The following is a 15180-nucleotide window of genomic DNA, read 5'->3' on the forward strand; positions in this document are numbered from 1 at the left end:
ATGACGCAAGTTAATTGCGTCGGGCTCAGCCTTTGTCAAAGGTGAAAAATGCCCAGACTAGGAAAAAAGGGAATACAAAAAATGAGAGAGAGAGAGAGAGAGGGGACAGGAAAGGCTACAGGGTAGCAAAGGGGCAGACACAAAGCCGAGGCGCATTCATTAAGCCAAATCATATTAAGTAAATATGTCGAGCAGCCAAAAGGAGGTGAGAACACTAAGAAAAACGGGGGTATTATAAAAATTACAATTCATAATAATTTAAATTAAATAATGTTATAAAATACCAAAGAAGTTTAAGGTGTTGACTTGAAGATAAAAGGCAAATATATGATTAAAATGATATTAAAAAGTATAAAATTAATTAAAAGTCCTTTTCTTAAAAAAAAAAAGAAATTTCCAGGTAATTTATTTAAAGGATAATAGTAGTAGGATAATACAATAAAAAAATATTTAAAAGAAAAGATGTCACAATTTCCTTTAAAAAAAGTATTTTTTCATTAAAAATTTAAAATAAAATCCTTTAAAAATTATACTCCAATTGAAAAATAACCTTATTTAAATCTAGATTATAAGGGAAAATTTATAATTAAACTTAATAGTTTAGCTTAACCCATTTCTCAAGATTGTAACTTTAATTTTTCTTTAAAAATATTTTTAAAAATCTTCAAAATCTTCAAATTTATTTCCTTAACTGGCTTAGAATTTCTCCTAGTGTAGTATCTATGGGGCGCCTGTCACGGCTACCGCTGGCCACTCCCCGCCGGCCAGATCTCTGGCGCCTGGTGATGCGCGCAGAGAAAGAAGCCCAGAGAAGCCGGAGAACCCACAAACAAATTAGTCAATGACGCGGCGATCTTACCGCTTTGTGAGCGAGTGTATTTTCATTAATATTTTATTGCTTAATTCCTTTTGTTATGCTGATTATGCCGACGACGAGAGCTGCGCACTCTGAACAAATGAGGCTGCTGAGGCGGCTCTCTGTTCATGGGAAAATGCCGCGGATCGTTGCATGATTTTCAATAATTTAACAGCGGCTTTCAATAATCCCTAGATGCCGGGGCTAAGCTTTTACTGTGATCTGGGGATCCACATAGGTCTGTGTTCTCTGTTTGTTTCCAGGCACAAATGTTAATTTCAGTTTGTCTCGGTAATTTATCATCTTTCCTGCTGCTGTTGTTATTCTTTTTTCTTATATATTTTTTTTTGTATTTTTTTTGTGATGCCTTAAACGCTTTTAATTAAAACCAATGCGCATGTGTAACTTTCTTAAGCACGGCCCTGGAGTTTCGTCTAGATGCGAGAGATGTGCTATGCCTTGTAGTCTTGGTCTAGTCGCTGGCCGCTTTGAACTTGGCCGACAGGCGCGTTTGTTAAATGATTGATGTGGTATTAATTTTAATAAACGTTTCTTGGTTCCCCACTCGCTCTTACTCTCTGCCTGCCCGCCTGCCCCATCAATATGCAGATACCAGAGGCAGCTTTCAGCTCAGCTCAGCTCGTTTCGTTCTGCGGTTTTTGAAAACATTTTTTATGGCCGCACGCAAATGCGTGGCGTCTGCACTTTGGCAGGCCTCTGGGGGAAAAAGAGGGGGACTGGGGGCTGCCTCAATCATATTGCCTCAATCACATTGCGCCTACTCGGCGTTGCTGACTCTATTAAAATTGTGTCATGCAATTCGCTAAAAACATGCAACAAGGACAAAGCCCAGAATGATAGCTTCAAGTTGTTAGCTAACTAAGTGACAGAAAAGAAGGAGGTATTTAATTGGGAAATAATGCAGATATATAGAGGGTTATATACTGTTTTTATAAATATATTTGTAAAATTTTCTAAAGAGAAAAATACCATTTAAGTTGAAGAAAATTCTTAAAAGATACTTTTACTATGCTTGAGTTAATTTCTGAACCCCTCTTACTTAAATCTATTAACTTTTTCTACTAAATACAGACATTAAGCCTAGTATTATATGATATTATCTCATGAAGCAATACTAGGTGACTTACATAACCCCCTTGCTAATTGAAATCGAGAGCATAGGGTCCCCTGGAGCCAGTCCAGTGATCAGTGATCATTAGCGGAAATCTGTCTTAGTTTCGGGCCAGATCAAAGGTCTGGCCGAAAATTGATGAGCGAATTCGGCAGATCGGGGCCAGAAAGAAGATCATTATGGCATGGCTGCTGTTGCGATTTAGCCTTTAAGTGTTTGCTTCCGTCGAAAAGTCAAAAAGGCTGTGTGGAAATACGATCTACAAAGCCATAATAATAATAATCCCAGAAGCAAATCCTAGACTCGCATCATTCCATCGTTAGCTTCACACCTCAAGTGAGCCTGAATAATTGATTTCAACCCGAAAAAACGGCGCCTACCTGGCCTCCCCTGAGTATCTTTGTATCTGCGGCTGCGGCGGCCTGTGCGTATCTGTTAAGCCGTAGCGTTAAAATTCGTTTGCACACTGAACGAGCCGCATCCAATCGATTTGCAGGAATATATATGTATGTATACATGCAAGTATCTTTGTATCTCTCACAGCCAGGCATAAGATACTCTCGCCCGGCTCAATCATCGACTCTGCGGGCAGACAAAGGGAGTCCAGCTGAGCGGCTGACAAAAGGTGTGCGCTACTGTGAATATCCCCGGGATGCGAATTCAAGAATACCAATTCCAATCCCTATCCCTATCCCTATCCCTATCCCTATCCGTTTCCGCATCCGTATAGCGCGGCGCCACAACTGTGTGTGTGTGTGTTTGTTTATTGCTGTTATTGTCAAAGCTAATGCCGTGTAAGTGGGTCTATCCACCGAATTAAATTCCCAAATATGTACATAGTATCCGTAAGATACTTTTGCTGGTCGACCAGCGTTTGCATTCGCCACGCTCATTCGAGTCAAGGAATGATTTATGCTGCGATCTGTGGGATGCATTCATCAAATCATGACTAACCGGAGAGTTGACTCAGAGAATGCCTGCCCGTCGGCGCACTTGTTGTCCGCAGTGAGATCACACGTGTGTATCTTCGAGTGTATGTGTGTGTATCTGACAGATACTTTTCGGGATCAGTTTCGGTTACGGCCAAGTGGGTGTAATTTGAGGCACTTACTATTTCTTGGATTGAACAATGAGAAAATGATACTTGCCACTGTTTTTGGAGTTTCCTAATGCATATTTGTAGTGCAAAACTGGGATATAACATATCAAATGAAAATTTAACAACTTAACTTGGAAATAGTGATATCTTTGGGATCTATACTTATGGGAGATGGTTGGGAGTTTTTGTGAGAACAAAAGCAATATATAAACTCTTTAGTATATATTTTTTATCTCAGATCACACTTTTGGGATATTATATCTAAGTTTTTAAGATATTTTTATTATAAATTATTTACATAAATTACACAAGAATTAATTTTTTATTGCAATATTCGGATTGCTAATCCTAGAAAAAATAAATATTTAAACGGATTCAAAAAGCTGTTGCTCTATATTTTCGCTGAAAAAGCCTTCCTTTTACCAAATAATATAAAATCCATAGATATATATATGTAAAATATATATATCTAAAAGTTTTATATCTTATGTGAACTCCAGTTATGTCTAAAACACAAAAAACCCTTTGTATCTAGTTTGTCCCCTGCCATAGCTTAACTTGTCCTATAAGATACTTTTGAAACCATAATCTTTTAAAGAATATAAGGTATTTCTTGGCGTTCTGAAATATTTTTTTAAAGTTCCAATGACAAATTTTTAAAAGTATCTAGAGAGGTAATGTTCCATTCTAAGTGTCCTATAAGATACTTTTATAAACTGTAGCTTTTCTATAAATGGTAACCCATATTTAGATATATTTTCTTGAAAGTAATTTCTAATCACAAATTTGTAGATGTATCTGGAGTGAGATTGTCCCACAAGATACTTTGCATCCTCTCAGTTAAAGATATAGATCTCGGGCGTTTCTGGCTTACCGGATTAACTTGTGGCTTCTGCAAATGTGTGGCGATGTTCGAGATATTCATGCCCATGGCAGGGATCTGGGAGCCGTAGAGCTGGCCGGCCGTCGGTGTCATGTCCGTGAGCATCGTTGTTGCGGATGTGGCTGTTGCTGCTGCTTCTGCTGCTGCGGCCGTTGCAGTTATCGCTTGCGGTGCTGTCAACTTGAGGCGCACAATGGTGGTGTCTTTGCTCTGTTTTTTTTTATATATTTTTTATTTTGTTTGTAAAATTTTATTCAAATAGTTTGGACTTGTTGTTGTTGTCGCAGGACACTCGCACTGGTTGGTGGTTGGGGGAGAAACAGAGAGGGGGACATGGATTGGCAGGCACACAAGCGCGGCACGGCACACACATACGCACACAGAAAAAAACAAAAAAGGATTAAGTCCCAGCAGCAGGCGCTTCAGATGTATCCGTATCTGTGACTGTAACTGTATCTGTATCTTTTGGGCCGTCGGCACTATTTTGGTTTTTATTTTGATTTATTTTAGTTATGTTTTATTTGATTAAAATTTCTTTAGCTAGGCCGTCGGCTGGGTCTTTTTTTCTGCTTTTATTGTCACTGGATGCTTCGTTTTTGCTTTTTTCGTTGCGTTGTTTCGTTGCTTAATTTATTTGCTTTATATTTATTGATTTAATTAGATTTTCGGTTTTTATTTCTCGTTGAAAGGAACACAGGCAAAAAAAAATAAATTGTAAGCGATCAAAAATCAAAGGAATGTCGAACCAAAAAATTCACGGGGGGGCCACCGGTGTCGCCTGTCCACGGGTTGCTTGTTTCTGCTTGTTTAGGCTTGTTTATGCTCGGATTAGGCTTGTTTTTGTTTGTTGTTTTGTGTCGCTCTGTCCGCTTCGGTTTCTGTTTATGTTTATGTTTCTGTTTCTGAGACAGGAGGCGCCTGCGAGGGCCAACGGAAAAGTGTCGCTTCGCTGCTGTATCCGCGCCAAAAGTAACGCCGTCGTCGCTGATCGTTCAAAGGCTTGCAACTGTTTCACGCGAACAAAAAGCTTGGCCGCTCGTCGACGTCGCTGTCGCCGTTGCCGTTGCCGCCGCCACCGCTGCTGCTGGCTTCGGGGAGAGTCACAGCCAGAGCCAGAGCGAGAGCGAGATGGTCGCAGAGCACATCCGGCGGGTGATATATCCCCCCCGTGCGAGCGAGACAAGCGTAGAGACACAACTGCCAGCCAGCCACCACCGCGTATTAGCGTGTCTCTCTTGCGCGTTCCGTTTCATTCATAAAAACCAAAGGCTGGAAAAACCAGTTCCCGTTGTTCCGGCCCCCTCTCTCGTTGTGAGCGCTGGCCAATGGCAGCATTGTCTTTCGCTCGCAGCGCCCTAACCTATAATTAGAGCGATGGCCGCTGTGCGAGCGAGATGGTTAGGCAGACACACCACCGGGCGACACGTGCCCTAGTGGCATCTCGCTTGCACTTGATCATCCCGAAGCCGCCACCCTCTCACTCGCTCCCATCGCGTGCTAAAGCAGAAAACGCAGCCAGCATTTCTGTGTTTTTCTTAAATTAAATGTGTTGTTGTTTTCCAGGAACTGCTGAAAATCGGCGGAAAAGTACGAGTAACAAAAATAAGGAGAAACACACAAAAACAAAAAAAGGAAGCGAAATTCTACGCGCTCAGCAAAATGACAAATTGTTTTCCATTTCCAGTTTTCGGGCTTATCGCCCGACGTTATCAGGGCTTTACCGAAAGGGAGTTGCTTTACTTTACCCCTTGGACCTGCTTGTTATTCATATGTTTTTTGTTTTTACTTGTTTTAGCAAGAACCGAATTAACGAAACCAAATTTAGTCAGTCTTTCGGAAAAGTATTAAAACTTGGCCGATTTTAGATATGGAAAGCTAAGGGTTGCTTGCCAAGCATTTCCACCCAAGTTTCGCCCCGAAAGTAGACTAAGGTGACACAATTGAATCGGCTTTGGACTTTAGTGTAAAGATATTTGTTAGTTTTTAAAGAAAACTTGAAACTATTAAGCAATAAAATAGGATTTGCATTAAATTTAAGAATAAGTAAATATAGTGTTACTTACTATTTAAATATATAATTTTGTTCAATAGCTAAATGGTTATTTATTTAATAAATATTATATTTTATAAATACAAAATTCCTTACATAGCTTAATTTAATATCCTAATTCTCCACTTTCCCTTCTATTAACTTTAAAATAAATAAACACCTGCTTACTATCTAGTTTAAGTGGCAAAAATCCTCAAGTTCATGGTTTAAACTTGACCAAAAAAAGGGCGTTGCAATAAAATACAGTAGCCTGTCGCGTAATATAACGTAACTATGGGGAAGTTCAACGTCAATACACCCCACCTATGGCTGCCTCGCCACTCTATATTCCCCGGGCATTATTCCCCGAGATTAACCCGTGCCACGCGGGCCTCCCACAGCTGGAAGCTGCGCCGCCTGAACTGTTGCATCTGAGCTGCTGCAGTTGAGCTGCAGCTGGGGCGGCCAGAGAGGCCGGCTAATTGAACCACACCTCTCGCCTGTACCGCCCCTCGCCTGTACCGCCCCTCGCCTGAACCGCCCCTCGCCGCACCGTAGCCTTATGCAAACAAAACGCCCAAGCAGCCGAAAAACGCCAGCCCCTGGAAACCGCCCGAAACGGCAAAAGCTGAAAAGTCCAACTGCAGACTGTCGATGGAGGTGGACGAGGACGTGGACATGAAAGTGTGCCTAGCACAAGTCACCGCCTGGCCTCCGGGAAACCCAATGCACTGCGGAAAAATTTGGGAAAAATTCAGGGAGGCGGCACTTAATAAAAGCCTCTTGAAGGATTAGTTTCTGGAGGAAAAGGTTTATAACAAAGCCTTCACTATAGAATACCTTTTTAATAGATCATATAAAGTATGATTTTTCTTGCAGTGCTTTTCAGAAATTAGGTTTCTCGTGTCTAGCCCTAGGAGTTACCCAGCATTTGCAGAGTTCTCTCCTTTCTGGTTTCTGGCAGTGACTGCACACATACACACCGTGGACTGGACCGGAGAGCCAGAGACTCACGACATGGCTGCAGGATAAATGCAACACATTAAGCGAAGCGGGTGGCTCTGTGGGTGGCAGTGGGGAGTTGCAGGCAAGGCCAAGCGACTTCCTGACTCTTCATGGCCATGGACTTGCGGTCTACTTCAACAGCTGGGCAAAGTGATAAGGCAAAGAGATGCCTGATTGCATGGGGGGATTCCCCCAACTGTAGCCCAGTTTTTGCCACTTTTCTCCCTGGGTTTTCACGGGTTTTCCCCCCCGCTCCCCGGTAAATGTCACTTCCTCTCTGTCTCTATCTCTCTTGTGCTGAGATTTGTGTGGGCGAATCAGCTTTCGGAGCTGGTTAGCCTTCTCTTTCTCTCTAGCTCCTCTCTCTCTCTCTCTTTTGGGCACGCATTTCCCCCACGGTTTCTGCATTTTCCACCTCTTGTGGGTGGTTACCTCTCTCGGCATTGTGTTGCCTTTTTTTGAGTGGCCCTGATTGCCTCACATCAAGTCGATACACACAGCTGCATGTGTGTGTGGGGTACGGTAAGAACTTGGTATGAGGTTTGAGAGTATATCGATAAATTAAGTAATTGCTTATCGGTTTTTCAGATTTTAGGAGGAAATATTGAAATGTAATTTGTACACTACGAAATTTAAGATTTTTTTTAGAAATCTCAGAAATAAATCAAGTGGATTAATAAGCCCCATTTTTTAAAAATGATAACTATTTGCCTAAGGGTTGACAGAAAATATCGATATATCTATTCTTTATCAAAATTTAAAGCAATAACTTATATATAAATCGTTATTTTTACGATAAATCGATATTTTAACGATAAAACGATATGCTGTTTGATATTTAACGAAAAGACTAATTCATAAATTAATATTTTTTTAAGTGTGTAAGCTTAGTTAACACTATCTTTGTTGGTAATAAAAAAAATGCTAAAAAATCGATTTTTCAAGTTGTTTTAAACATAGTATTGTAAAATATTAGATATATTTATTAAGATATATAGATATTCGATATATTTCTCGATATATTATCTCTATATATTCCCTAATACATCCTCTAACAATCACCTTTTTATGCATACATCTAAAATTGTTATTTAAACCCTTACTTCCAATGACTCAACTTAAATTTGCCAAGTGCCTTGGGAGTTTTCCCTGTAAGCTGCCATTTTCCTTTGGCTTCGAGCACGACTTTATTTACAATTTTATTAATTCAATGCACGCACTGCACGAATCCGTCTCCGTTCTCTCTCTCTCTCCTCTGTCTCCCTTTCTCTCTCAGACTCGCTCCTTCTCTCTTGCGACTTCATTTGGGGCGTTGCCCGGAGCTTGGGGGTAGAGGTCCTCGCCGAGGTCCTGGCGATGATTTGCACTTTCCTTCATTGTGCCTGTCAACAATTATAATGACACTCTTATTGCCAGCCATTCGAGACTTTTGGCTTTCGGTCCGCTTCGCTTAATTAAACCATTTTGCAATTTCGTTAAGGTTCTGCCACCCTCCCTTCACCCACTGCCTGTGGCGCCCCCCAATTGGTGGCCACGCCCACGCCTGAATGGCCCTCGATTGTTGGGAGTTGGAAAGTCGTTGAAAGTCGCGACTTTTATGCATTTAATTAAAAATTAAATTTTTAATTGCACTCTTGTGAAAGAGAGCGATTTGCTCTACCTTCTCCCTTTTCGCTTTGTTTTCTTTTCTTTTTTGTTTTTTCTGTTTCACTTTTTATTGCGCTTTTTTAATTAAATTGTTTTGCAACACCCACAAATGACAGGCGACGACAGGAGCTCATCGCGGTTGGATTTCAGCCGTTTTTTCCGCCATCAAATTAGTTTTTCAGTTTTACTTAGCTGATGACTCCGTCCCCCCCGCGTATCTCAATTAAAAAATCGCTCGCTTAATTGCACAGTTTAGCTGAAATTGATTAGCATATATGGCGGTTGGATCGGAACGATGATATAATCGGTAGGGAGAAAGAATAAATTAAAGCCAATTGCCAAAAAATATGAGAGCTTTGCTAGAATTGCTTGATTTATGGTAACAGAATGAATGGGAATTGGCTCTAATTTATGAGGGTTTCGATTAGTCATCAAGAGGGAAAATGTTGCGGTTTCAGTGTGGCTTTAATTAAAAATAGTTTTGAATTCAAGTTGTGGCTTAAATTATATATTTATCACAAGACGCAGCGATTTAGCCAAGTTAAAATAACACCTTTATATCACAGCTACCAAAAAGAGAGACCGAATTCTTGTACGTTTAAAAAAGATCAAGTTTCTTTTTAAAATTAGAAGAAAAAAAAATATTAGTTTATAAAATATTGCTTTTAAAATATTGTTTATAAAACATTTTTTAAAAATAATTTTTGGCTAAAATACAGAGCCATGTCGAAAAAATTTAATAAAATTGAAGGGTTTGTATGGGAGATATTAAAGATTAAAGTTCCTTCCTCTAATCTTCACTTGCACTCGCCTCTATGGTTAGCCGCGTCTTAAGCCGCTGTTTGTGTCCTGATTTGTATTTTTTATTAATTGATTATGCTTAGAAGGCCGGGTATTTTTGGAGGAGGTTACTGAAATGTGCAGTTTATGCTAAATTCCCTAAAAATAAAAAATTATAAATTAATATACGAGCTTCGCACTGGGAAGCCTTTAATAAAATGATAATAATAATAATAATACTATCAACATTCTAACATTTCCCATCAAAAAAACTACATTTCTTTAGTTTATCCCTCGATTTCAGCTTTAAGCTTAGCTTTAAATGCTAAAACTCTTAGCAAAATTGCTCCATTAGTGGAGTCGCTTTATTTGTGGACTATTTATTTGGTGGTTGACTCTTCGGCCAAATAAAATGGATTTGATAGCGAATGTATTGCGGCATAAAAATAAAACTAACCCCCGAATGCGAGACACTCGGTGAAACCGCAGGAACTAAAACTACTCGAGGCTATTTTGCGGATATCAAAATACGATTCAGACAAATCCAGAGCTCCAGAGGGTTCAGGGGAACAGAGGGAGCCCGGTAAATGGGAGCTGGGAGCAACGACACCCAACAGCCCAAACCCCTTGGCTCATGAATGCGAATGTAAATGTTGCTGGCAACGTTGTCGTTGTGGCTCCGTTGGCCGTTGCCGTTGCCGTTTGTCTCTGGTGCTCGAGTAAAAGTACAAGTTATGCGTCAAAACAACGAAAGCAGCCGCCAAGGGGGCCGGCGACTGGTGAGGTTTTAGTAGTGGAGTGGCCCGGAGTGGAGTAGAGTGAAGCGGAGTGGTGGATAAGGCCGAGAGGTTGAGGAGTCCAAGTTCGTTCCTCTAAATTGCTAGGCGAGGGCGTGGCCCAGAATCGTAAATCACTTTGAAGTGGGTCGTAGACGTCCGAGCTGCGTTCCAGACAACAAAAAGCAACAGCAGCAGATACTCTGAGTCTCTCTCTCTCTCTCTTGGTTTGTGGGTACTATTCCCCCTTTTGGAAGCCCCGCGGCGACAGGAAAAAGCACGCTAGGCGCTGGTCAAAGCTGCTTATCCTGACACACGGTAGCCGTTAAGTGTCCAAGCCAAGAGAAGTCAGTCGGAAGGAAGGAAGCCAAGATAATGCCCTGGCCAAATCAATCAGCAAATTTATTGATATCACTCATCACCCAAAGTTTTTTTTTGTTTTTTTTTCGGGGGACTGACTGACCAGTTAATAACAATAATTATTCAGTAAATTAAGCTGCACGCATCCTGAAAGAGCAAGGAACATGACCATGCCTCGATCCTTCGATCTTGATCTGCTGCGCTTCAGTGTTGATGATGATCAGATGCCCTAGGGGAATTCAAGACACTTCATTGAAGGTCTGCAAATTGAACTGTAAAGATACAGGGGAAGTGTGCTGAGGAATAGCTAATCGGATATATGGGATCTACTTTTACTTTAATAAAATAACTCAAGTATATATACTCTCCTAAGCATTGAGAAGTCTAGAAGCTTTTAGTTTAAGAGGACTTGAGTCTAGAGCTTAGTTGTTTTGTAACCTAAAGTAAAAGTAGCCATATGTACTGTCTTCTCCAAAAAAATCTACTTAAGATGACATCACCAGATCAACTCTTTGCAATAAAAGATTAATAATATAAAAGCAAGACCCCCTAAATTAAAGTTAAAGAAGGCATAAGACCATAACTGAGATCAGTAAGATCATTGAGCACACCGCTCATCTCACAAACTCAGTTCACTTAAGCGATTGTCTTAGATGAAATTTAATTTGCAGGCGATCTAATAGAGCTATCAAAGTGAAATCTTACCAAAAGCTGGACCCCGGGCCAAGCTAAAGTAGTAGACGTTTTTTTGTGAGGGTTGTGAGGAAGGAAAATGCGCAATCAACGCCAACATATTGTACAATACTATACATAAATTCCAGGGTAAGGCCCAACTTACCATATAATGACTACCTACCTTGATTACACACTCCTCCAGCTCCAGCTCCATCTCCATCTCCAGGTCCAAGTTTAGCTGCTCTCTCGACATCCACATCCACATCCACATCCTCTCGAGAGTGTTGAGGGTGTTGCTTTTAAGCTCCAACTGTTGCTGCTGCCGTGGTCGAAACCTGTGTTTAACCTGAAGAGGGTGCCAACATGCGGCGGCCGAAAGAGATGGCTACAGGAATGACTGAAAGAGATAGAACGAAAGAGAGAGAGAGAGAGAAAGAGAGAGAGAGCACTGGGAAGCTGCGTGCCAACTGACGACGCGCCTGATTGTGGTGGTGCCTGTTGTGCTGGCTGCTGCTGTGTGATGTTGCTGGCTTCATTGCACTTAATTATTGTTATTTATTATTTTTATATTGTTTTGATGAGATGTTCAGCAGCATGTTGACGAAATGTCGAATTTGCAAATTGTTTAAATCAACTCCCGGCGCTGCTGTGGATGCCTCTCGCCGGCGTATAATTGATCGATTGCAGGCTCGGGGCGTTCTTCGAAATTATCATAATTAGACTAAATGCAGGCTGCGAAAAGGGCTACCGATATTCCCTGGTTTTGGTTGTTTTTTTACTGTTTTTTTTTTTTACTTATTTTTTGACACTTGCTCTGCTTGAGGTGGCGCCCGAGTAGGGATAGATATGCAGACTGTGCGTTTTGGTCTTTGAAATTAGCTTTTAATTGCATAATTGCAGGTAATTATAGACGAGAATATATGGGGCAGAACTCCCTCTATTTGGTTACTAATCGTTTGCCATCGATTACAGTTGAATACGGCTTAAATTAAGCGGCTAATTCCCAGGCAGTTGCCAATTTTCCACCCATCTCTCCCAGCATTGCATTCGATTTACAAATTTCGAATTCAAATTTAAGCCGCAGATCGTATATCTGGAGACAGGAGAGACAGGAGTCAAGTGAAGCCGCAACGGTAGCTGCAAGTGTCAGGGAAAACTAATGGAAATTGCTTTGGTCAAAACCCGTTTTTCCCCTCCCTAAAAAAACCAAAAGTACTCTTGGCTTAACTCCTGGTAATTTCTGTTTCTTATATTTATTTTGTTTCTGTTACTCTTTCTCTGTTTCTGTTTCAGTTTCCTTTGCCTTGTTTTATTTTCTTTTTTTTTTTTGTTTTTGGCGCGTCCACACAATTAATTACACAACGAAAAAATATACAAGTCCGGGGCCCCAGTCCTGGGCTAACAGACGGGATACGAGGAGCAAGGCATTTTTCTTCTTACAGCGCAACCTGTAATTATCGTTCGATACAAATCGAAAAGCGGGAGACACAAAACAATTTATTATTGTGAATTAATAAATTTTATTTTTTTTTTTTTCATTTTTTGTCTTGTTTTTGCGGTGTTTTCTTTCCCTGGGTTCCTTTTTATAGCGTCTGGTTCCATTTTCCTTTTTGCAAAAAAAAAAAAAACTATATATGTAGTGTGTGTATGTGTGTGTTTGTGGGTCTGACAAGGCGCATATATCTTGGGCATTATCTTGTCATACGATCTGGCAGCGGCATTAAAATGCTAAAATGCAAAAAAAAGCAACAAAAGCTGCGCAAAAAATTAAAGAAATATCAGACAAAATTGTTTGTTATGAAAACAGGGGTTTGGTGAGCGGGGAACTCGGGGTAAATTAGCAAATTTTTGGCTTGTTAAGCACTAAGGCTGTAATAAAAAAGAGAAATTTTTTGCCTCATTTCTATGTTCATTTCCTAATTTGACCATAAAAAAGTTGTAAGTTCAGTTTAATCGCCCATTAGAAAAAAGCTTGTTAACGATTTCTGCGAAAGTCTTTGAAAAGTTTTTATTTTTGTTAATTTTTATTTTAGCCTATTAAACGTAAGCAACTAACTAGACGCAGACAGAAAAGCAGTTGTAAAGATTACGCATACGCCATGTGGTACTACGTTGCTATGGCTTCTCGTTAATCCTGGCGGGAAATCCAAAAGGGGCGTGGTCCTGCTATGGAAATGTGTATTTTTTGTATCTCCTGTTTTATGACAACAACAACCAGCAGCAGCAGCAGCAAAAGGGAGACATTTAATGAAGTTTCAATGAAAACCAACAAGATGAAAAAATGTCCATAAAAAGGGGAGAAAATATACAAAAAAAAATCGAATAAAGAAATCAAGCAACAAGCAAACGACGAAGAGCGTTTGGTGATGACAATGACAAAATAAAAATACAAATACAAAAAAAAGGGGCAAGTGAACAAGGAACAAGGGCAACAAGGAACTGGGAACTGCAGTTAGCCCCCCGCTTTTTGGCTATATGGGATTGGGAATGGGATTGGGAGCTGGGCCATAGTCTCCCCTCGATTGAAATTAACGCAAAAAAGGCGTGGCAGCAACTGGCGGGGGTGATGGTTCTAGAGCTGGTGCGTTTCCCGGGGAAAATACAAACACAAACGCAACACACAACACAACACAAACGCCGATGTGCAATAAACAAACACTGGCAAACCACCAACACCAAACAGCAAAGGGGTGGTGTTTTTCCGGGTGGGGGAGGGTGGTGCGGGTGCTATATGCCTTTGACTGCCACTCAATTAGTTTTTATTGCGCTGTCATCCCAAAAACTGGGCCTAAAAAGAGTAACAGAGGTGTGGGGGCAATGGATGGATTGGATCTACCTCGTTTTGTCAGCTCATAAAAATGTCACAGCAGCCAATTAAACGAGAAGGACAGGAAGGGGAAGATACAATCTGAAATCTAAAATCTAAAATCTGTATCTGCTGCTTAAAAGTTCAGTCCACTGTAAGATAGAATGATTGACAGCTCCGATCGCATGCTGAACCTCCCCTTTTTCAACCCCTCGGCTAATCACCTGTTGCGAGTGTTGCGCAAATTGATTTTCATTAGCGTCCGACTAATTAATTGGCCCAAACGAACGAACGAACGAACGAGCCAACCGCTGCCCAGCCTCTCTGATTAATTTGCATGTCGATGGGGCTAATGCCACATGCACGGTGAAAAAGATAAAATTATAGTTTGGAAAGAAGGAGAAAAAAAATTAGATCGTTTTAACAAGATAGGTAACTTTGGAAATTAACAATTAAGCTATGATATTCATTATGAAATTGAAAGATATTAGCCAAAGGATTTTTGCATAAGTTGAGAAGGATGTAGGATACTCATGATGTTGTTTGAAATCAAGTTGGAGGCTTATGGTATATGTAAGAATTATTTAAGATTTGTTTCGAGGTTTTTTATTATAAATAATTTTAAGGAAGATCATCCTTTGTATGTCCTTTCCACGATCTTATAATGTAAGCAATTTTAATTCATATTTAAGTTCACATTGTCTTTTGTGTCTTACGAAATTCGTACTTGAGAATTTTAGGTATTTTATTAGAGCCTCTAAATTGCATGCTGTCCTTGCTATATTTGAAAATATTTGTATAATTATTTTTTATCCTTTCTTTATTTGAAGTACAAAACTATCACCTTGCTTATTATCTTAATCTTATAATAAACTCTTCAATTCCCACAAGTTCATCCAACTTGTAAGCCAAATTTACATATTTTTGGCCAAAACATTCTCCCAGATCTTGCCGCTCACTCATTAGCCAACAATTAACCACAAAAAGGTATATATTTTAGAGTTAGGAGGGCGTATTAGCAACCTAGTTGAGAGCCAAAAAAAAAGCCCGCTCGAAAAGCGAGAAAAATCAAATCCAGCTAAGATCCATTAAAGAATATATAAATGATATTTTTGCAGAGTTATTTTTTTCG

At 40.1% G+C, this 15180-nt stretch overlaps 1 protein-coding gene across 4 annotated transcripts in view; it reads right to left on the bottom strand.

The window, feature by feature from the left end:
- Sp1 (transcription factor Sp8) overlaps nt 1–4962 on the bottom strand; it is a 30901-nt gene extending 25939 nt beyond the window's left edge. For 2 of the 4 annotated variants that reach the window (XM_017174801.3, XM_070288605.1), the window contains exon 1: nt 3962–4962. In XM_017174801.3, coding sequence (XP_017030290.1) covers nt 3962–4075 — 114 coding nt within the window. In that variant the 5' untranslated portion in view covers nt 4076–4962. The remainder of the gene's footprint in view (nt 1–3961) is intronic. The other 2 variants (XM_070288607.1, XM_070288606.1) reach the window with 2 other exon arrangements.
- Nucleotides 4963–15180: the final 10218 nt, after the last annotated feature.

The sequence above is a fragment of the Drosophila kikkawai genome, chromosome X (genome assembly GCF_030179895.1).
Source record: "Drosophila kikkawai strain 14028-0561.14 chromosome X, DkikHiC1v2, whole genome shotgun sequence".
In the NCBI taxonomy this organism is placed as follows: domain Eukaryota; kingdom Metazoa; phylum Arthropoda; class Insecta; order Diptera; family Drosophilidae; genus Drosophila; species Drosophila kikkawai.